The 23,440-nt window shown below is 38.8% G+C and overlaps 1 protein-coding gene across 5 annotated transcripts in view; it reads right to left on the bottom strand.

Moving 5' to 3' along the window:
* FGF14 (fibroblast growth factor 14) overlaps positions 1-23,440 on the bottom strand; it is a 776,206-nt gene that overhangs the window by 287,292 nt on the left and 465,474 nt on the right. The window contains exon 1 of one of the 5 annotated variants that reach the window (XM_073614433.1): positions 19,662-19,682. The exons of 2 other annotated variants lie outside the window; for them this stretch is intronic. Coding sequence is in view for 1 of the 3 variants with exons in the window: in XM_073614430.1 (XP_073470531.1) it covers positions 17,971-18,163 (193 nt within the window). In the remaining 2 variants the exon portion in view is untranslated. 2 more of the 5 variants (XM_073614432.1, XM_073614430.1) reach the window with 2 other exon arrangements.

The raw sequence follows: 23,440 nt of genomic DNA, 5'->3' as shown, positions 1-23,440 counted from the left end.
GGAGTGGGCTTAGAATGACAGCTCTTCCCGATTTAGTCATCAGTACAGTACTATAGTGGCACGTATAGCCTCCACATTAGCATGTATTGTGCTGAGTCTTCACATTTCTCTGAATGACCTATTTTTCATTTGCTTTTGAGTTTCAGTAAACCTCTATGGGTTGCGTGATAAGTGAAGATAAAAGACACTGACAGTTCTACATGTCATATCTATCTCCCATATTGTAAATATTCTACAGTTCTGAATGATAGAGGTTTAACACATACAGACTCTTCTCTTATTTAAATGCATGTCAGCTCCAAGGTATTTCTGATAGAACAATCACCCAACATAAAAACTTCTCATACCATGCTGATTTATCAACATGTTTAAGTGGAAATAAGGTTAGATGCCACATTACTGCATACATACCTAAAAACAACTGGTTTAGTCAAGGCATCCTTGTTAAATAAATGGGACTGACAGCTTGGCTGCAAAGACTACAATGTATAATAGCATATAGTGTAAAACGTGATGCACCCTTCTGCCATGCTGCATAACATTTGCCAGAAAGGTGCAGTTATGTTGGATAAGCCTGAATGAGGTCTGAATGATGTGACTATTTTACAAACAGAATGGTTTTACTTGTACAGTTTGTTAGTTATTTTTGTGATCAGTACAATATATAACTGATATAAAACAACATACATAAGATTTGTTCTATATCCACCTTAGCCCAAGCCACATCGATCCTCTACTAAGAGAATGACTATAACATTTGACACATAGGGGGTTATTTACGAAAGGCAAATCCACTTTTCACTGAAAGTGCACTTGGAAGTAAAGTCGCTGTAGATCCAAAGGGGGACATGCAAGGAAAATAAAAAAACAGCATTTTAACTTGCACATGATTGGTTGATAAAATCAGCAGAGCTTCCCCTCATTTCAGATCTACCCCTTAGATTTAGAGCTACTGCACTTCCAAGTGCACTTGTAGTGCAAAGTGGATTTGCCTTTCGTAAATAACCCCCATAGTACTTAGTAGCAAGGTTGCACAAGAATATGCAAGCTTTACTCTATAGGCACCTTGACAATTGCACTTGTCACTGCTATGGAGCTGTTGCTTAGCCTGAGAAGGTTTCCTCAGCTAAATGCAGATTAATGTTAGCAATCCACACATTGTAGTAATCCTGTAGTCAGGATTGCAGTAGTAAATATAAAAAGTATATAGATGTATATCTACATACATAATTAATATATATATATATATATATATATATATATATATATATATATATATACACATATACACAGTATATCACAAAAGTGAGTACACCCCTCACATTTTTGTAAATATTTTATTATCTCTTTTCATGTGACAACACTGAAGAAATTACACTTTGCTACAATGTAAAGTAGTGAGTGTACATCTTGTATAACAGTGTAAATTTGCTGTACCCTCAAAATAACTCAACACATAGCCATTAATGTCTAAACTCCTGGCAAAAAAAGTGCGTACACCCCTAAGTGAAAATGTCCAAAATGGGCTCAAAGTGTCAATATTTTGTGTGGCCACCATTATTTTCAAGCACTGCCTTAACCCTCTTGGGCATGGAGCTCACCAGAGCTTCACAGGTTTCCACTGGAGTCCTCTTCCACTCCTCCATGGCAATATCACATAGATGGTGGATGTTAGAGACCTTGCGCTCCTCCACCTTCAGTTTGAGGATTGCCCACAGATGCTCAATAGAGTTTAGGTCTGCAGACATGCTTGGCCAGTCCATCACCAGTCCATTTACCCTCAGCTTCTTTAGCAAGGCAGAGCTCATCTTGAAGGTGTGTTTTGGGTCATTATGTTGGATTACTGCCCTGCAGCCCAGTCTCCGAAGGGAGGGGATCATGCTCTGCTTCAGTATGTCACAGTACATGTTGGCATTCATGGTTCCTTCAATGAACTGTAGCTCCCCAGTACTGGCAGCACTCATGCAGCCCCAGACCATGACTCTCCCACCACCATACTTGACTGAAAGCAAGACACACTTGTCTTTGTACGCCTCACCTGGTTGCTGCCACAAATGCTTGACACCATCTGAACCAAATAAGTGTATCTTGGTCTCATCGGACCACAGGACATGGTTCCAGTAATCTATGTCCTTAGTCTGCTTGTCTTCAACAAACTGTTTGCAGGCTTTCTTGTGCATCATCTTTAGAAGAGGCTTCTAAATTTGATGCAGTGTGCGGTGTATGGTCTGAGCACTGACAGGCTAACCCCCTACCCCTTCAACCTCTGCAGCAATGCTGGCAGCACTCATACATCTATTTGCCAAAGACACCCTTTGGATATGACGCTGAGAACGTGCACTCAACTTCTTTGGTCAACCATGGCGAGGCCTGTTCTGAGTGGAACCTGTCCTGTTAAACCGCTGTATGGTCGTGGCCACCGTTCTGCAACTTAGTTTCAGGGTCTTGGCAATCTTCTTATAGCCTAGGCCATCTTTATGTAGAGAAACAATTCTTTTTTTCAGATCCTCAGAGAGTTCTTTGCCATGAGGTGCCATGTTGAACTTCCAGTGACCAGTATGAGAGAGTGAGAGCGATAACATCAAATTTAACACACCTGCTCCCCATTCACACCTGAGACTTTGTAACACTAACGAGGCACATGACACCGGGGAAGGAAATGGCTAATTGGGCCCAATTTGAACATTTTCACTTAGGAGTGTACTCACTTTTGTAGCCAGCGGTTTAGACATTAATGGCTGTGTATTGAGTTATTTTGAGGGGATAGCAAATTTACACTGTTATACAAGCAGTACACTCACTACTTTACATTGTAGCAAAGTGTAATTTCTTCAGTGTTGTCACATGAAAAGATATAATAAAATATTTACAAACAATGTGAGGGGTGTACTCATTTTGTGAGATACTGTATATACACACACAGTATATATATATATATATATATATATGCCACAACACACACGTCTAAATGTTCGCTTGAGGTCATTAAATAATAACAGCAGGTCCTATGAGGGTAAATGCTGAAGATTCCTAATGCATTAGTTTTGGCCAGCTGGGAAGCTGTTGTTTAAGAAAATTGAGGCAATTTGGGGTTGTGCTGTGATGGGGTAAATGGAAAACCCTAGTTAAAGGCATTGTACGTTTATATTCCCTGTGCTGTTTGTTTGCTTTATCTTGTAATGATGGACTTGCATGTTTTGGTTGCAGTTTGTAGTGTCATGAAAAATCACTTCCTATAGGTTTATGTATTCATTCACCTAGCTTGTCCCTTTTGGCTAAAGGGACCGGCAACTTTATCATTCAATGTTCAGTCCATGCCTTGCCATTTCTCTGAATCAAAAATGTTGCTAATATGATGAAAACACATCTTTTCCAGCATGGTGATCTCTCTGTGAATGCTCTGTCTGTGTCTGTGTCTATTTTAGCCCTCACTTGCAACAGTGCTAGATTCAGGGAGTCAGGGATTGCAGGATATGTTATTTGTTCACAGGCAGTGTCAGTTCTTAGACTACAGACCAAGGTCATGCACCAGAATGTGAAGATTTACTCTACTATAGGCTGAGCATAAGGGGCCAACAAATGACACGATGAAACTACATGATCAGCATGCATCTTATGAAGTTGAAAAACACAAGGTGCAGGTAGGAAGCTTTATAAAGCCTTTAACGAAGAAGAATTTTTCTTTGACAGTTTCCCACATTTAAAACGGCCACTGACATTATTACCGATGATCTTTTTGCCAAATATTTATATCAATTCTGCAGGTATATAGTTTTTCGCTGGAAAATTTTCTGGATGCAATGGGTTAAATTCATTCGTACGCATCTATACAGAGCAGCATTATGAGTGAATCACATAGTTTTGATTCCCATTAAAAACACTATAGGCTAATTTTTAAGAATAAAGCATGCTCACTTTTGCAAGGGAATTTTTACTTAGCTTAAAGCAAATGGTAAAAATTTACTATGCTTAGAATACCCAATCACATGTTTAAAAAAAAAAAAAAAAACACAAATTTTGCTTGAATATGATTGTATGATTAAAGTCAGCATAGCTTCACCACATTTACTTAGGCCGGCCATACATGGGTCAAACCATTAATGGGCAGGCTGAATGCACAAAGTTGGGTACAACCAGCCTGCCGGATTCTCTTGCGACTGTCACTATCTGCTGCTATAGCTGCTGTCCTCTCCCAGCAGGGAAGCCTTCCCCTGGGAAAAGACAATGGTCCAGCAGGAGGTATTCCTGCATAAATGCTGTGTTGATGGGGGAACCAAGAAAAATTCTTTCCTGCAACCCATGAAATCCGATCCGTGTATGGCCAGCCTAAGGTAAGTGAAAACTCCCTTGCAAAGCCAAGATACTTTTCTCCTTTAGTAAAGCAATTCCTAAAAGAATTGTATTTGTGTCATTGAGAAAGTTCCCTGCTGGAGATCAGTTTTCCTCCAAAACCCATGAATACACTGTAGGATAGCTATATTCTTTTTGGGGAAGGGAATCGTGGAATTTCAAACTTTAATGAAATAAAATTAATCTTTCCCTGATTCATGCATACTGGATATAAATAAATCATCTATTTGTTCAGACATATAGATATTGAGTATGTGATGAGAGACTGTTGATATCCACATTAAAGGCTAAAATCATATAGGAATCCCCGACCACTGTTTAGATACCAATTAATTAATGGGTGGATAGCAGTGCTACTGCCAATATAACTGCTCAAAATATTTGTTCTGGTACCCAAAAGGGACCTTTTCCAGCTTTTATGCCAACCTGAACCTAGTGCTGATTACATAAAAAATTAACACTATATAAAATATATTCACAAATGTGCTGTAAGCCATGATAAGGGTATGCTTACAAACACAGTGCTGTTGTCAGTGCAGCATCGGTAAATGAACCCTCAAGAGAAGGAACAGCCAGGGAATGAAGCACAGTACCTGCTCACCCTGCAGCCGTAACAAATTAGTTTCTATATCTATTCCTCTGTGGAACATTTACAGAAACTCCACCAAAGGGGAAATAAAAATCGAAATGGCTTTCTCAGTTTTTATATTACAGCTTCAAAATCTTAACTGATAGAAAAAAAAAAAAAAGCTTGAACATTTGAGCAATACCAATGATATGTCCAGATTCCCCACATTCATCTTTTGAATGAAAATCTAATACTATATCATCTTTTTTTTCTATCGAAAAAACTGTTATTGATTTCAAATGAGAGCTTTATCTCTGTGATGACACTGTATTTCCGTTTGTTGCACTTGGTACCATCAATAACAAAAGTGACATCACATTATTAATGGCTGTCTCTTTGCCGCTGAATTGAAATCCAGGGCATGAAATTTCCAGATGACAATCATAACCGTAATTTCTAGATTATGTTCCTAACATTTCTGCTAGTATCTTTGTTCCTAATCCAAACAAAAATGCTATTTAATTGCACTCTTCAAACATAATGCTCATTAGGCAGCAGTGACAAGTAATATGATGAAGTCACTGTCATATACACAGGAGGGTAACAAGTCATATAAACACTAAATAATTGAACCACAGTTTTAACTTTCAAAACTGCTTGGATCAAGCGAATAATGATCACGCATTTCAATAGTTTTGCAAGTACAAATTAAAATCTTCTGCACACTACTAAGCTGCTAAATCACAAACATACCCATGTCTGACCTCATATGTGCAGAATATCTTATATTCTGAATGTATTTATTTAAGAAACTGAAAATAGTTTACAGTTTTATTTCACTGAAATCAATGGGGTTGATTTACTAAAGGCAAATCTGCTGCTCACTTGCAAGGGCATTTTCCCATGAGATTAGTAAATGAGGGGAAGCTCTGCTGGCTTCCATCATCCAATCATGTGCAAGCAAATATGTGGCCTTCTTTCTTTGCCTTGCATGTGATATAGCACTCATATATTAAGCTAACAGCTAACTTGTTAGAATCACTAGGAAGTAGTGGTGATGAGAGCTACAAACATATAGACTCCCCAATACAGGATCAGGGATACCACTTTAAAGAATCCTATACTTATAGGATATCAATGCAGTCATTTCTAACTTCTTTGTGAAAAACGTACTTGCCCATCTCTAGATTCAATACTTTCTGAGTTCACTAGCATGAAATCAGCCCTCAGAGAGCAAAATTAAAACTCCCAATCTCTGTACTTGTACCAAGTTCACAACTCTGAAACAACTGATGACATTTGATTAATAAAACAGCCAGGCAGCTTGCATTTGCAAAAGACATAACAGCAATGGCAGCCACCATATTTACCCAGTAATAGTTTGCTTTATTAAAGCAAATAGGCTTCAGGACTAGCATATGTAGGAATGTATGCATGTATTATTCAAAATGTTGCATAATAGGTAAGTTTTGATCAAGCATGCCTGTCCACTTTCAGAAAGTGATGGTGCTTCTCCACCCTCACCTCTCTGCCACATTTCTATAGGTCTTTGAGGTAGTCTGTGTTAGTGATGGGCCACTAGGAATATATGGGAGGTGTGCGAGCAAGCTCTTACAGTAAAAGGACATTTCAGAGCTTTGCCCAAGCAGAATATATGTAGAAGAGGTAATGAAAACTGCTGAAGATATTTTCAAGCATCTCAGTGCCTTCATTTTAGCTATATTCCTGTTAGCAGTTGTTTTAAGTTTCAGACAGCACTAGGTCACATGATCTAATATTGTAGCAAGATTTTAGAGCTTACAAAGGACAGGGAGTCTTCATTAAGGCCTGATTTAGATGAGCCATTCCCACAGTAAGCACAATGGTGCCACTCACATATAAAGGCGGATATACAAAAAAAAAAAAAAAACACTTTATGAAGATATTTCTCACAGCCACCAATCAAATTCAGACCCATCTAGGCAGCTTGAATGGAATTGGAGGTCCCAAAAGCACATAGATAAAGTAAGGTACGCAGTTTACACTTCAGGAAATGTACTCCCAGTAACCCTCTGAAGAGCTGTGCATGTTTTGTGGCTACAGTAGATTGCAGAGAGCCAAGATAAGGTAGATTGGGTGGACACTTTAATTTTTTTATTTGACTTTAGATTCTCCTAGATGCTCAATAAATATTTTTACTTCTTCCTAGAACTGCTTTTTATGCTATAGTTCCAGAGTTTTGTTTTGTTTTTTGCCCTAACAGGCTAGAATTCACATCTCCTGCAAGCTTGTATTAAGTCTACTACAAAAAATATGGATACAAAAGTATAAAAGTGATAATACAAAATAATACCCACTTTGCAGCAGTGCATCAAACAGAAATCTGTCTACTTATTTGCCTCTCCTGGGAGTACAGCTTGACATAATGCCCATAGGTAGCCCACAAGCAATCCTATGAAGAGATAAATTGTCTAGCTTTTTTCACAGCTATTTATTTTTTTTATACTTTATCAGAACTTTACTTCGCATACAATGAGTTTCACAGTAACAAACTCTACAGGCAATGTAAGCTTTAGGAAGAGTATAATAGTTCTGCATTGTATTGGCAGCAAATAGGAAATGGATGTTTGAAAGCAATTTAGTGTACTGACAGTTGCTGATTGGGAAAATTACTTTTCAAACGTGAGGTATTCACAGATGCCATATGGAATTCCAATTGGCTAACAACAGGAATTATCCAGATTTTTATTTTTCACAAGAGTACAAGTTAAAAATATAAAATGTCAACATTACTAATAGGAGTTTTCCTTATAAGATTATCCATTAAAGATTATTCCCCCTGGGGTCAACTCTATAGAAGAATAATCTATATGGCATTTATGGTTGGTTAGATTTATGGTCTGATACGACTGACCAAACAGATCATCTGCTGTGCTTTAATAGCTTTCCATGAAGAAAAGTTTAAACTGTAAGGTAAGGTGTTATAGAGGAATCCATTGTGGCTTTGTCATCCTTCTGATCTCACAGAATGTTTCTAAAACAAAAAAAAGCAGTAAGAGATTTCCAAGTTGATGGTTTATTATTTTGTAAAGCACTGGGCACTTTGTTGTTTCTATACAAATCTTATAGAATAATAATAATAATAATATTTAAAACATGGTTGGACTAGCCAAACTTATATAGGTAGTATCTCTAATTCTCTAGTAGATGCAGTCTCTAAATTTAGGAGGTGCTCATTATTTTATATGCAAAGATTTCCTAACGTTGAAGAATATCTCTTTTCTTCCCCTTCTTTGCAGAGAAAAAGGAATTAAATGTCAGGACCACCACTGATGGTCCTAGTAGTACAGCTATGAGTTTGAGAACAGGCAGATGTCCTTCTATGCACCATTCTTGTGAAAATATGCCCATCTACAGCTAGACTAAACAAAGAAAAAGAAAAAAAGAATCAAAAATACAAATAAGAAGCCATGATGTATCCTTTTAGTCAATGTAACACAACCTAAAGAATCAACTCAAACTTTCTAAGTGGGTTAAAATAAAGCCAACACCTGTTTGGTTGCCACAAACAATACATAACTTATCCCTGATCAAGCTTTGGGTGTCATTGAATGAATATGCCCAATTACAATAAAAAACTGCAGCTTTCTGTCCTCTGTGTTCCTCTAATATAAACTATTCATCTGTGGCAGGTGGAGGATACAGAAAATAAATACATTGAATGGCTTCGGCAGCACTGCCCATTCATTTCAATGGACAGGGGTGGTGGAGGTGCGGTGTATACACCATTCCCCCACTGCCCCAAAAATGCTGCTTGCAGGACTTTTTTTCCTGTTCTGCAACCGCACCACCCCAGTGTGAGAGCTCTTGGGCTTTCACACTGGGGTGGCTTGAGAGGCACTTTTCAGGCGCTTTACATGTGCTATTTTTAGCGCTAAAAACACCTGAAAAGCACCCCAGTGTGAAAGGGGTCTAAGAAGAACTAAAGACAGAACTCATGTGATCCAGGCGATTGCACTTAATTTTTCCACCAGTTTGTTGATAATTGTATGCTGTGTGCTGGCCTATCTTAGGCTACAAGCTAGACTAAATTGAAAAATAAGACTGTGGGCAGATAGGCCAAGTCTAATAAATATTGGAGAGTGGCTGGAGCCTACTATGCATTACATAGACACTGGTAGTATTTAAGATGACCATACATATTACAATATAAATGTACAATCTTCTGTGCTATTTAATACAAGTGTCTGCCTGGTTAGGTACAAATTGAACATGTTGCTCAGATGGAATCCAATAACACATAGACAAATCTAAAGGAAATTGTACAGATTATAAAGTATATGTCTAGATTACAACAATAAGATTATGCCATGCATGGTTGTATACATTATTTCAATCCTTTTTTTTTTTTTATTATTATTGCATTTTAGGATAAAAACACCTGTTACAGTACACATATCGTATTTATTTTCTCTTACAAGATATTCAGTATTCAAAATTCTTATCATTGCATGCTATCTGCTGTGCTAAAATAAGATATTTCCTCATTTGAACATTGCCCTGATTAGCTGTTAGGTTGTCTATAGGGTTTGTGAAGGTGTTGTCTGCAATGAGCAATATAGGCTGACAACATCACAAATGTGCAAGGCTTAGAATTATTTCTGAACTCTGCTACTACAAAGGAACCAATCTGCATAGCGCATCAGTGGCAATGGTGCAAAATACTTGGAAACAATGCTAGTACAAGCTGTTCCACGCCAGCTTTGAAGCATGATAATTATGGATCTATGTGTATAATACCAAATGTGCATTCTGTTCATCTGACAAAAAAATCATATTGTAGTACGTTTACAAAAGACATAGACTTCACAGATATGCTTAGTTAATGAATTAGATGCATGCTTTGGGTATGTTGGGCCCTTCAGAGCATGGTACTTAAAAAAAAAATAAAAAACAGCAACAAAAAAAAAAAAATGCTTCGTTTTCTGTAACCTTCTTTCACCAGAGTTCACATGGAAAAAAAAAAAAAAGAAAAAAGAACATGGCCCGATATAATGAACTGATTCATGAAAACAGTCAGTTTCCCCAGGGCAGGGCAAGATTAGAGGATATGAGAGGTAGTTGCTACAAAGAAAGACTTCCATACTATTTTGCTGGCTCCCTTCCTACTACATCCTCCAGCAAGAGCTCATTTGATCTGAACAGACAGTGTGAGAGGTTTCTCTTAATCACACAGAGCCCATGCTCCTTTCCTGTACTGACTTGGTAACAAAGGTCAGAAAAGAAGTGGAAGTTACTTGTTAGCAGCTACTTCGGTTATTGCCCAATTTCATTTAACTTCCTATCAGGGGCCAATTTCCAATATAGGGCAAGAGTGGCCATTCCAGGGGACATTTAACTAAATACCAGGCCTTGAGTTCTGTATCTGGGATGAGACAGGGAGGTACAAACAACAGGCTACTAGGAATATAAATGTTAGTGGTTTAGTGTGTGATCCACAGAGAGTGGCAAATTTATTTACTGGAGGATTTGCCACATACTGTATATACTGCAATTAAAATGAAATTGCGCTTACCTTGCCTACAGCTCATTCAAGATGTCCAATGTAAGCTTACAAAAAACTGGACTTACAACTAGTAGGCAAGACTGTACTAGAAAGTTACTCCAAATTGCACAAAATTACCTTAATACATAAATGGATAATTTAACAAATGTTTCCTATTGTTAAGATTTCTCTTACTTTACAACTATTGTTGTCTGAGAAACATTACCAATAGCAGCTCCATCTTCTATCAAAATAAAGTACTGCAGTTTACAGAAAAATGTTTTTTATAAGCCATCTTACAACAATACTATAAATGAATGTTAAATAATATGTCTACATATGCATAAACCATTCATTTAAACTCTATTAAATGTATTTTTTTTAAGTGAACACCACCTCTTTCTACAGAGTGTAGTGTGCAGTAACAAAGCACTAAAGTCAGAATTAGAATAAGGCAGAAAAACTCTTGACCAATATCTCATGTTCCCCTGAACACTATCTCCTGATGCTTTTTTCTGCTATCCTTCTCAGATATTATCTATTTTTCATTTGTTACATTCTTTACATTATTTATATAAGCTTTGGAAACATTTACTACAGGACAAAGGATTCCCAAAGCACCAAGTACTTTTTTCTGCCCAGGGCTCAGTTTCACCAAAACCAGCAGTGCATCACTGCAGCCAAATCATCTTTCATTACTATATTAAAAATGCTAAAAAGCGGATATCTGCTTTTGAAACTTTTGACACACTATTCCACTAAATAAATCAACTGATTAGAGTCCCTTAGTCCAAATCTCATGCACAAGCAAAATGGGAAGGTCAGCAGTTGTGTTCTCACAAATATAATGCCACTTTCAAAAGTATTATAAATAGAAAAATGACTTTTAAGGCATTAGTAGCTATACAAAAAGTATTCAAGAGTGGTTAAATTATTACAAAATATTTATTTAACAAAACATGTTAAAAATAAGATTAAGACAAAAAATGGTTGGAATGTGTACAAATCTGTATATAGAGACACCAATATTACAGCACATGATCAAATGTAATCCTTCACCCGATGCGTTTCAGTTAAATTCTTTCCTCAGGGGTGTTCTCCAGGAAACATATGTGCATCTATAATGTTATGAGAGATATGCAATATCAATAAACATTATTTCTCACAATAATATATGTACTTTTGGAAATATTGTTTTTTTATATATATTAGATGCACTTACATGTGCTAAAGTGGTGTCACAGATGAAAACATTCCATAATTTAAAAACAAAGAGAAAGTTATGTCTCATAAAACGATTTTAGTAACCCCATAGAGGTAATCTCCTCTGTGTTGGAAATTAATCGAGAAGCCAGAGATGATGGACCCCCCCTTCCCCAGAAGGAATCCCACAGGAAGGGGCAGACAAGAGCCTGGCCTGGGCATTATAGCCTGGGCCTCTCAACCCATAGCAGATATTTGGAGCACAGAGGCCTTTTGGTCGGCTGTCCTCAATCTTGCTACTCCGGCGGACATGTGCAGTCCGCTGGTAAGGCATTGTGTGTCGTGGGCTACGCAAGCAGCTCGCAGTTCCGCCGCGCTGACGTCACGCATGCGTGGTTGGGACGGTGCGCGTGTGCCTCAGGAGGAAATTAGGGAGCCACAGTCAGCTGTGCCAATTACCTAACAACTAGCTATAAAGCACACAGCAGCACAGTCATGGCATCCGCTCCATAGTAGCTGGATGTCAGGACGCTGTGTGCTCTCACAATCCCTCTTAAGGTAATGATTCAATTTAAACTCCTAAACTAAAGCTTTAGTAGCCACAGAAAGTCTGTCTATACACATCAATTACTATAGGGATGTTTTATATTATAACTAATTGCTATATCAGTGTAGATGTCCACTTAAGTCAATCTCTGCCTATTGTACAGATATTGGAAACCTATATGACTTTTATGAACACTAGCGCCCCTATTTTGGATCAACACACTATTCGGGTAGTAATTTCATGGTACCATTTATATCTTAGTTCTAATTAATGGGGCATATACACTTAATTTCTACATTTATTTTTTGCATTTAGGCCGTCTTTCCAACCTGTTTGGCCTCAGTGCTCTTGGCTGCCCCTTCCTGGGGGATTCCTTCTGGGGGAGGGGAGGCCCGTCATCTCTGGCTTCTCGATTCATTTCCAACACAGAGAAGATTACCTTTACGGGGTTATTAAAATCGTTTTATGAGACGCAACTCACTTTGTTTTTAAATTATGGAATGTTTACATCTGTGACACCACTTTAGCACATGTAAGTGCATCTAATATATACAAAAATTATATTTCTCACAATAATAGATGTACTCTTGGAAATAAAGCTTATTGATATTGCATACCCTTATAACGTTATAGATGCACATGTATGTTTCCTGGAGAACACACCTGAGGAAAAAATTTAACTGAAACGCGTTGGGTGGAGTATTACAGTTAATAGTGTGCTGTAATATTGGTGTCTCTATATACAGATTTGTACACATTCCAACCATTTATTGTCTTAATCTATCATGGTTTTACCATGTTTTGTTAAATATTTTGTAATACTTTAACCACTCTTGAATACTTTTTGTATAGATACGAATGCCTTAAAAGTGTATTTAGGGGTACCATTTTTCTGTTTATAAATCTCATGCACAAGGCTGCTTGCTTGCACACATGTTGAATTATCTTGAATCATGTTTATAGGTACCAAATGTCTTAAATTACCTCTAGAAAATAATAATAAACAGTATTTCATGATTAGAAACCAGGCCAGCAATATTTTGTTAATCAAGTCCACATTCATATACCTAATGGAACCCTATCAATGTCCAATAACTGTTAATGGTGGCCCCGATTTACAATTGAGAACTGTTTTCCAGCTGTTGGCTCTACATATTCCAACATGGGAAATTCTCTGCGGACATTGGTCCTCTAAGGATAACTTTTTGGTTCACACTCCCAAACGGTCTTGACCAGTCATAACTACAATCATTGCATAACATGCAGCTGATGTTTATGAGTCAATTAAGGGCTTGTTCACACCAGCTGCATTTAAAGGCAACATTGTCAAATGCAGTCCCAACACAAGAACAAGGCTATGTGCATTTATTGTGTGATATGTTTCAATGTGCTGTAATGTTTTGCAACATGCTTAATTTAAGCACATAGAACAATGAAGAAATTAAAAAAAAAAAAAAAAAAAAAAAAAAAAAAGGGAAAAAGTGAGTACTGCAATGCATTTTAACTACAGATTGTAGTGCATGGCAGCACATGTCCACACTGCATACCAGCACATGTTTTATTCACACAGTAATGGGTGCGGTGTGGTATGAACCAGTCCTGAATGAACACAAATGGAAAGGCTACAAAACATTTTTTTTTTTTTTTTTTAGCATATATTTTCTATTTCTTTACAAATGTTGAACAGTTTAGAAACACCAAATTTTAAAGTAATTTGCACTTAGGATTTTTTTTTTCTGACATACAGACATGCATGCTGCTTATCTTTGTTCATCGGGGTGTATTTAATAAAGAAATACTTTTTTTAATTTGGCAGAGTGAAACGTCTTTCTTTTAAACATCAAATCATGTTCTTAGGAATTTTCTTGCAAATAACTGATTGTTGACCCTTGGCTTCTAAATATTTGTTGAATTATAAAGAGTTTGCCCACTTTGTGTATATGCCATGTTAATTGGGTGAGGTTAAGACTTGTGCACCTCTACATACAGTATTTTATCAGCAAGTTCTCAAAGGGGCTACGTGAACCAAAATCACATATATAGCTTTATGATCAATAGTAGATGTTAGCAACATCCACCACCATAAATACATGCCAGCTATCATCTAATATAGAAAACTTTGTAAAAAATATTTGTTGAGATTGCATTAGTATTTTCCATTGTAGATAATGGTGGGAATATGACTATATTGGGCTTTATGTAGTAAAAAAAAGAAATGTTTGTGTTGCCTAGAACAGTCAGTCCATTTTCCTTTCATTTACCTAGTGCAGTACATAAAAAATAAAAGAAGAATCTGACTGGTAGCTATAGGAAACACAAAACTGTGTAAACAATTCTTTATTCTGTCTGCTTCATAAATGAGATCCAATATATTTTAATTTCAGAGTAATTTTCAACCAATGCATTCCTGAGATGCTAGCAATTTGTGTTTTTTAGAATAAAAAATTATTGTAGAAAGCTGTACTGTGCAGGGACTTCCATGCTGAACTCATACTAAAGAGCCATTTCCCAGAGAGCACATGCAATTATTGATTATTAATGGCCTTCCAGCTCAATGACTGTTGATAATAGCTATTACACTGTTGTTAAATAAGCACATTGTTGTGCAAAGCTCACTAGATTCTGCTGATTGTGACACATTGCTTTTCATTAGAGAAGTATCTCATCTATTCACCAGTCCTAAGCTCCAGCTTAGAAAAAAAAAGAAAAAAGAGATATGTGGCTAGATAGAAGTTTGCTGGCCTATACAATGAATATGATTCAAATGTACAATGCTATTCTAGTGTGACAGCATACAGTGAATAAAGTTTTATTCTTTGTAAGTGACAACCTTTAAAACTTTAAATAAGCTATATTATACTATATACCCACACAATATATACATACTCTGTGTGTGTGTGTGTGTGTGTGTGTGTGTGTGTGTGTGTGTGTGTGTGTGTGTGTGTGTGTGTGTGTATATTTACACATATACACATACACATACAGTGTGTGTGTTTTTATCACACAAATTTTTGTGTAGTATTACTTAATAATATACCTGTTGTAAAAGTTTTCAACATTGACAGAGCACATTATTGAAATTCTGCATGCCAGACATGAATATTTACTTAGCGTGATCAAATGAACACAGAGTCAGTAAAAAAGCTCTTTGCTTTGTTTAGGCTTATTAGCTGGAGAGAATCTTAAAAGTAAACACATGACAAGAAACTGCATTCATATTCACTCTCCCTACTGCTCACAGCAATACAGGTTATTGATGGCTAATTTTCATTTATGCAAACACTGCTTGTATGCTGCTTTGTGGAAGTGAGCGATAAGATTCAAGCATCACCTTGAGATGTGCTACGAATAGCCATTTTTTTTTTTTTTTTTTTACTCCTAAACTAAACTATTCTCAGCACATATAAGTGGACATCCAACCTATCTTCACAGCATCAGATCTCACACCCATTGGTCTGCTGTGATTTCCACTGAAAATGCATAACAACGTCTGCATACTAACTACAGAAAGATTAAAATACCTGCCAAGCAGTGATGTTCTCAGTGTAGCGTAGCAACATAAAACAAAAGAAAAACGTAACTATAAAAATGCTGAAAACTTTTTTTTTGTGAAATGTTTAAAATACTAAAAATTATATATGCAGGAGATTTAAAAAAAAAAAATTAAATTTAAAACGCATATAAAAAAAAATATATCTTAAAACTAAAAAAGATTTGTACATCACAATTGAATAGTGTGCACCTTAAGAAATGTTCCTGTTCATTATTAAAATTATAAAACAATAGTTTTGTATATATGAACAAGACAACAATTTTAAAGAAAAAATCTACATAGCAACTGGAGTATAGCATTTTTCCTTTAAAGCCGAGCTATACAGTAGTCCCAGATTAACATTGACTTTTGTTGCTTTAAATCTGGTGAATGTTCTCTGCTCGTTGGTATGATTTATGTGAACTAAAATGGCTTTTAAATGGTTACATTCAGTTGGATGTTCTCCTTGAATAAATTAACGGTTTTATAGGCTAATTATTGTCTATAAAACAGTTCGGTTTGTATTATGAAATATAAAGATGACATACTGTAGTCTATATGTCATACCAATTACCATACCATGTATACACATTTAATACAAGGATTTGGGAAACAAATACTTCTTTTTCAATCTGATCTTTTTATAATGGAACTGAGTTGTCATCCTGCCCACAGCAGACCTAGCTGTTCACATTGGATGCATAATATATGAATGTATTATTAGCCATGATGAATTTTAGATCAGCTTCCTAGCGACTTAAAAAAAATATATAGATCCATCCTATTGCCTGGTGTCATACTATTAGTATAAGATGCCCCACATGAAGAATGAGCCTTATTCCAAGGTCTAGCATAACACTGCCAAAAGATATGTGCTACACAATCCACCAGTTTCAGCATTCAGTAGTATGCAACAGTAATAGTTAATAGTCCTCCTACAAGTGCTTCAAAACTGTGTACCATTACTAACATGAAATGAATACATAATTAGCAACCTGTGCTGTTGGCGTGTTGCCACTAAAGGTTAAGCGATTCTGTAATGAATGCACTGACCGTCCAATCTCGCCTTACATGTAAATACTGCAGATCTGTTACAACTATTGGACTTTTCTGAAGGCAATATATATATACTAAGTGCATGGTGGATACAAAAAAAAAAAACAAATAACATTTACTTTATAGAGCAGTGTTTCTACCTTATAATGTACCCCTTTTAAACCAGCAACTTTTAATCAAGTGCCAAGTATCAAGTAATATGCTGCCTATTTCAAGTACTTCTCAAGTGTATGCATTTATCAGCAGAATGTTTTATTAAAGTTTTTAGGTCGTTTACTGTCTCTTTACAAAAATGAAAACTGTCTGCAAAGATATGTGTAAGAATTTACTGTAGAGTGCTACTCTGAGTTTGAGTCCAGGAAGATGTACCATTAAAACAATAAGAGTACTGCTAAAAATTATTTTTTTTAGAACCAAAGCATTGTCATCAAATTGTATGTATATAGTTTAGCTGCACTAAAGGCTCTCGTTGGAATCTTCTACAATGAAAAAAAAATAATAAAAATTAACACTACTTGCAGCTTCTGATCCAATTCATTTTTTTTAATGTTCAAAATTCAAAATGGAACATATTGCTTACCATTCCACTTTAATTATTTATTTTTTATAAACTGGGTTTTTTTAAGCAAATCTTACAGTAGATGGGCCTACAGTCTATTAAAGAGAATGCAAAGAGCTGAGATATTGCTGCAAATTGTAGCAGTACTCAAGAAGTCCTGAGCATACAGATCACATTATTATTAATGATATGATTTATTCAAACATTCATTGTTATCATTTCAATTGTTTGCCCTATTGACTCGCTACCTTCTATTTCATTTAAATACATACACTGTGTGAGTAAATGCTGAAATTGGAAGATAACATTCAAGGAACATTAAAAGCACTTGCATTAACCCTGTTGCTAGAGGTGCCTGCGGTACACATCCTCTTCACAGCAGAGGGATAATGTGTGTTCTGTATTAAGGCGAGAGAATTCCCGATGCTTGAACACTGATTACATGTAACTTATCAGTTCAGTCAAAGGAAAAATTTGGACATCAATGGCATCAACGGCATCAACAGGACCAAACGACAAAACACAGATGCAGAGAATGGTGGACAGAAACTTCCATAGGGCACATAGACACAGGGGAAAAAAAAACAAAGAGGTAATTATAAATACAGCCCACAGACACAGATCAACCGACCTTGCCTCCTGAGCCTTCGTTTCCTGAGGCCAAAGATTCGCACTTTGGAGAAGATATCCACCAGATTGCCATTACACAGGCCTCGGTTTTTGCTGGGACTGCTGCGCCTCTTGCTGGCCGAAGGTCGGTCCAAGTGTTGCTCCCTTGCCTGGCGCTTTTGACGGATCAGTCCACTTGCGATAGCTGCTGCCATGCCACCTCCCGCACCCCCTTACCGGGTTAGGAACCTCAGAGAGGGAGGGGCTGGCAGAAAGTTGTGGTGGGACACCCCACCAGGCTTGAGAAAGCCAGATAAACACAGTCTGTTGAGGACACAGAGAAGCAAACCAGGGGGCTCAGCCCCTCTGGCGAGAGCCGAGCATCCCTCTCCTCCCTGTGCTGGATCACTTTAGACAACCAGTGGTGAAGTGGATGATGAGAAAAATGGACTGTGACAACTAACAGAGCTCTCCTTTATCAGGAGCTGTATACATGTGAGATACCCATGCAGTATATGTAAGTATATATCTATTTATACATACATATAGGTAAAAGAAAGAAACAAAGCTAAAGTGTTGGTATGCTCCAACCAGAACTTCTTTAGCAGCTTTCTCTCACCTCTTCCACTGAAGAAACTGGCATCTATGCTTGGTGGCAGGGCAAAGCTCAGATAGGGGGCTTAGCTTGGCTCCTCATTGCCACCCACACACCAGACAATGCCTGCTTCTCTTTTGCGAATGAGCTGAAAAATCATGAAGAAGATGGTTAAACAGAGGAGGAAGGAGTAGGAGGAGGAAAAGAATGGGGAGGCTGGCTTTTCTCTGGCATTGGCATGGTCACAGGCACCAGGTAAACAAAAGCTAAAACATCCGATTCAGTAGCCTTGAACTGATGCTCTCTTGCATCTCTGCAAGTCCATGCTCCTTGATCCTCTGTGATTTCAAGCACCAAGAAGCACTGCATGTGAAACAGCATCAGGAGGCAATCTTCTTTCCTGCACGTTCTCTAATCAAATCATCCCCCTCCTCTTCTCTCCTCCCATTTCTTACAAAAAAAAACACAGCTTTGTGCAATTTTCTTGAGAAATTGCTAGTTTATAACAGATCCAAGCCTCTTGCTCAGTTGGTGTTCCTGATTGTAATGCTTTTCTCACTAGAAATTAAGCATGCTTAACAGCAATCTTCTGCCTGTATTGCTTTTACTGCTTGCAGAGAACGGCGAGAGCTTATTCCAGCAGAAGCCAAACTGTCTCTTGTATTCCCATTCTTTTTTTTCTTCCTTCGGGAAACAAGTGTCCAGAATTGCTGGAAGCAGGCACAAAGCTACTCCTTGTCACTGTTAAGTTCCATAAGCATCCCTCCCGGTGCTTAGAATATATTGACTTTCTGTAGTGACAATGGAGGAAGGTGAAAGGTATATACACAAGAAAACACCAGAAATTAAGTGTCGAGGCATCAGGAGCAGAGCATTAGGCATTCACCGTGCGATGATCCCACCAGCAATAAACTAATGTATAGTAACAGACAAGAGATGATCGCTTTGAATGGAGGACAACAGGATGTGAAGCATCTGACAGCAACAGCAGGAGCAAAGCCAGCAAGTTTAGCAGATCAAATACGCAGGAGTGTCATCCCTAGACACCTCTGTCTTACACCATCACACGCAGGGGGAACACAAGGTTTTGATAGCGTGCCATAAATGTGAAAAATTACCTTCACCAATAATTTCAGCCTTAAGAGCTCCTCATCAATCTGTGTGCAATTTCAGATGCCTGACTGCTCTCCCCAGTTTGTCCTATATACATGTTCCACTGTGATAAATGTGTGAATGACACAGAGCGGCTGCAGAATAGGAAGCAGAGAGGAGAGGTCTGTAGATGAAAAGCCTTCTTGGATGCATACAAATTCCAAACAATGATGTGATAAAGACTGGGAGATGAATACGAGTAAAATGTAGTGTTGTGAAGAAAAAGAATAACAAAACAACTGTGGTGTGCATGCTTTGTGGCCTTTGAATTCTTCCCGGTAGCACTGAATCTTTCAAATGTAAGGAAGTTACACCTCTAGAGAATAATAAACAGCAGATTTTTTAATTTAATCGGAAAGCGAAAAAAAAAAAAAAGTTCAAATCTGTAAATTGATCTGTTTTATTCTCTTGTATAGTATTAAAGAGCTACAGGTTGCAGGTACCATAACATATACCTTATTAGGATATCATGGTGTATTTAATAACATCTCTGGTTACACCCTTTATGCAATATCACCTGTATGGAGCTGTGTGTATGTGCTCTTTGTTATCATACATAGGTATACTTGTCTTTCAGTGAGGAATTATTCAATGAACCTTTTTATGAACAATGCTAACTGCCAGTAGTGGTGAGATATTACTCTTCATTTCATTTTTATTACAATTATATTGATATGCACTGAGATCATCATCTGAATAATTTTACATGAGCAGGATCAAATGTCCATGATATGCGTTTCTCCAACAAATATTAAAGAGAATCTCCAGTCACTTTAAAAAAAAAATCAAAAGTATTGTAGCTGCCGACTTTTAACAAAGAGACTCTTACCAGTTTAGGGATCAAGCACTGCCCTAACCCATGCCAACGCCATCATGTTGACTGTGAAACCAGGTGTAACCACCTGAGGCTTCAGAGCCAGCTCTCCACTGCACATGCGCAAGCTGTGCAGTGCTCTGTGAATAGCTCCACAGCCTCCTGAAACTTGTGACATGTCCCAGGAGGTTGTGGGCAGGGAGGAAGGGGTGCAGACATCCACTGGGATCACCTGGCCCTGTCAAAACTAGGTACCTGCTCCCCAAAAAAGGGTTTTCATTATTGGCAGAGGAGGGAGGGAGGGAAGGGGAGAAAGAGCGGAACTTTCTTTTTAAGTGAAGTTCCACTTTAAAGAAGCTAAATTCCAGCAGTGGTGCGATTTCTTGCTCTTTGATTTAAAGAGATTATAAACCCTCAAGGTTTTTCACCTTAATGCATTCTATGCATTAAGATGAAAAACCTTCTGTAGTGCAGCAGCCCCCCAGAGTCCCCCTTTTACTTACCTGAACCCGAACGTTCCATCGACGTAGACGAGCGCAGTGGTTCAGCCGCTGTCTTGGGTCCTCATTGGACAGATTGATAGCAGTGCAGCAATTGGCTCAAGCTGCTGTCAATCAAATCTAGTGACACGGGAGCCGGATGCGGGGCCAAGTCCTGCTGTTTGTGTCAATGGATGGAACAGAAGGACTCGGGAGCGCGCACGCACAAGTGTCCCCTTGGAATGCAGGTCTCCGAGGGGGCACTTGATGGGGGGAAGAACCAGGAGCGCTGCTGGGGGACCCCAGAAGAGGATCGGCGCCACTCTATGCAAAACCCTTGCACAGAGGAGGTAAGTATAACAGGTTTGTTATTTAAAAAAAAAAAAAAAAAACAAACCTTTACAACCCCTTTAATATTTCCTTTTCTATTCCACAACAAAATATATATGCATAGTGATTGTTAGTGTAAAGCTGGGTTTGAAAAGATTTCACATGTGTCCAGGATGCAACAAATTTCCAGGATGCTGGAGGACTTACTGTACTCAGTTCTACTGATATATTATGCCTAATCAGGGGCGGATCCAGAGCCTAGTCTCGGGAGGGGCAAAAAACAAAAATATGTTTTTTTGGGGAGAATTTGTCGGGGAAACTGCTGGTGTTGGCGCTTCAATCATCCCGGCACCATGGTTGATATGGTGTCGGGATGATTGAAGCGCATTATTTCTATTATTACATTGTTATAAAAAATAAAATAGTTCAACTCACCATAATGCAGAATCAGTGGGAGCCCTGAGCGTGTCACTTGCCACGTCGCCTGCCACCAGATGCAGATTGTCACTTGCCACATCACCTGCCACACGTTGAGGATTGTCACTTGCCACGTCACCTGTCACCAGATGTGGATTGCCACTTGCCACGTCGCCTGTCACCAGATGCAGATTGTCACTTGCCACGTCACCTGTCACCAGATGTGGATTGCCACTTGCCATGTTGTCTGTCACCAGATGTGGATTGTCACTTGCCACGTCACCTGTCACCAGATGTGGATTGCCACGTCGCCTGTCACCAGATGCAGATTGTGACTTGCCAAGTCACCTGCCACACATTGCGGATTGTCACCTGCCACACGTTGTGGATTGTCACTTGCCACGTCACCTGCCACACGTTGAGGATTGTCACTTGCCATGTCACCTGTCACCAGATGCAGATCATCACTTGCCACGTCACCTGCCAGCGGTTACGGATTGTCACTTGCTACGTCATGGATTGTCACTTGCCACGTCGCCTAACACATGTTGCGGATTGTCACTTGCTGTGTCACTTTCCTGTGTCAGGCAGCAGATTATCAGTCAGGCAGCAGAGAGATTATGTCATCTCTCTGCTTCCCGCAGCTGCCTGCACAGTGAGGGCGGAACTGTACTGCAGGGATTCAGGGCGGGCGCCGGGCAGTGAGAGATGTCATCTCTCTGCTCCCCCGCCCACAGCTTCCTCATTGGCCAGCTGTCTGCTCACCCACGAGCCGCCCAGCTGTTCACCTGCTCTCTCAGGTACCGAGCCGCCTGACAGCCTGTGGAGCCGCCCGCTCTCTAACACGGGAAGCCGCCCGCTCTGTCACCTGTGGAGCCATCCGCAGAGCCGCCAGGGAAGCCGCCCGCTCGCTCTGTCACCTGTGGAGCCATCCGCAGAGCCGCCAGGGAAGCCGCCCGCTCTGTCACCTGCATTCTCAGGGGGGGGGGCAATTGCCACTTTGCCCCCCCCTGGATCCGCCCCTGTGCCTAATATTGCATGTTGTTTACCCATCAACTACCACACTATTATAAGCCACTCCCCTTCATAATAGTGCAAAGGGCAATACTATTAGTTACTAAACTGAAACAACCCATAACAACTGTCATTTTAGAGTATTTGTAAGCCTCGCCTTGTAAAACAACCCATTCAGTAATCACATGACCTCTTGGCTTAGAGAGGTGGGGGTGGACACTGCAGGGAGTGTGTCAGCAAGAGGCAGAGAGAGAGAAAGATAACAGTACTGTGATCTTCCCAGTGAAGTACTGTTCAGGGGACGTGTTAGCAAACTTCTGTTAATGGGAGGACAGGCAGGCTATGCTCCCAAGTAGAATGCAAAGAAGCAACCTGGCCACACTGAGATGGATTTGTTTCCATGCCTAGCGTGGTCTGTATGAAAATAGGAATGCAAGGGAACTGGCAGGATCACCATGAATTTCACTTAAAAGGAAACACTACAAAGAGAATAGGATATGTTTTCATACATGTACATGGTACAACAGACACATAGCAGGATTCAGAATAGGAAATGTTGGGGTAACATACACGTTAAAGGAGTTGTAAAGGCAGAAGGTTTTTTATCTTAATGCATTCTATGCATTAAGATAAAAGGCCTTCTGTGTGCAGCATCTAGATCCAGGGTTGTTGCAGGAGTGTCTCGGTTCCC

The sequence above is a fragment of the Aquarana catesbeiana genome, linkage group LG02 (assembly GCF_042186555.1).
Source record: "Aquarana catesbeiana isolate 2022-GZ linkage group LG02, ASM4218655v1, whole genome shotgun sequence".
NCBI classification, from domain to species: Eukaryota; Metazoa; Chordata; class Amphibia; order Anura; family Ranidae; genus Aquarana; species Aquarana catesbeiana.
The sequence above is the reverse complement of the archived record's forward strand: the minus strand, read 5'-3'. Positions and strand labels throughout refer to the sequence as shown.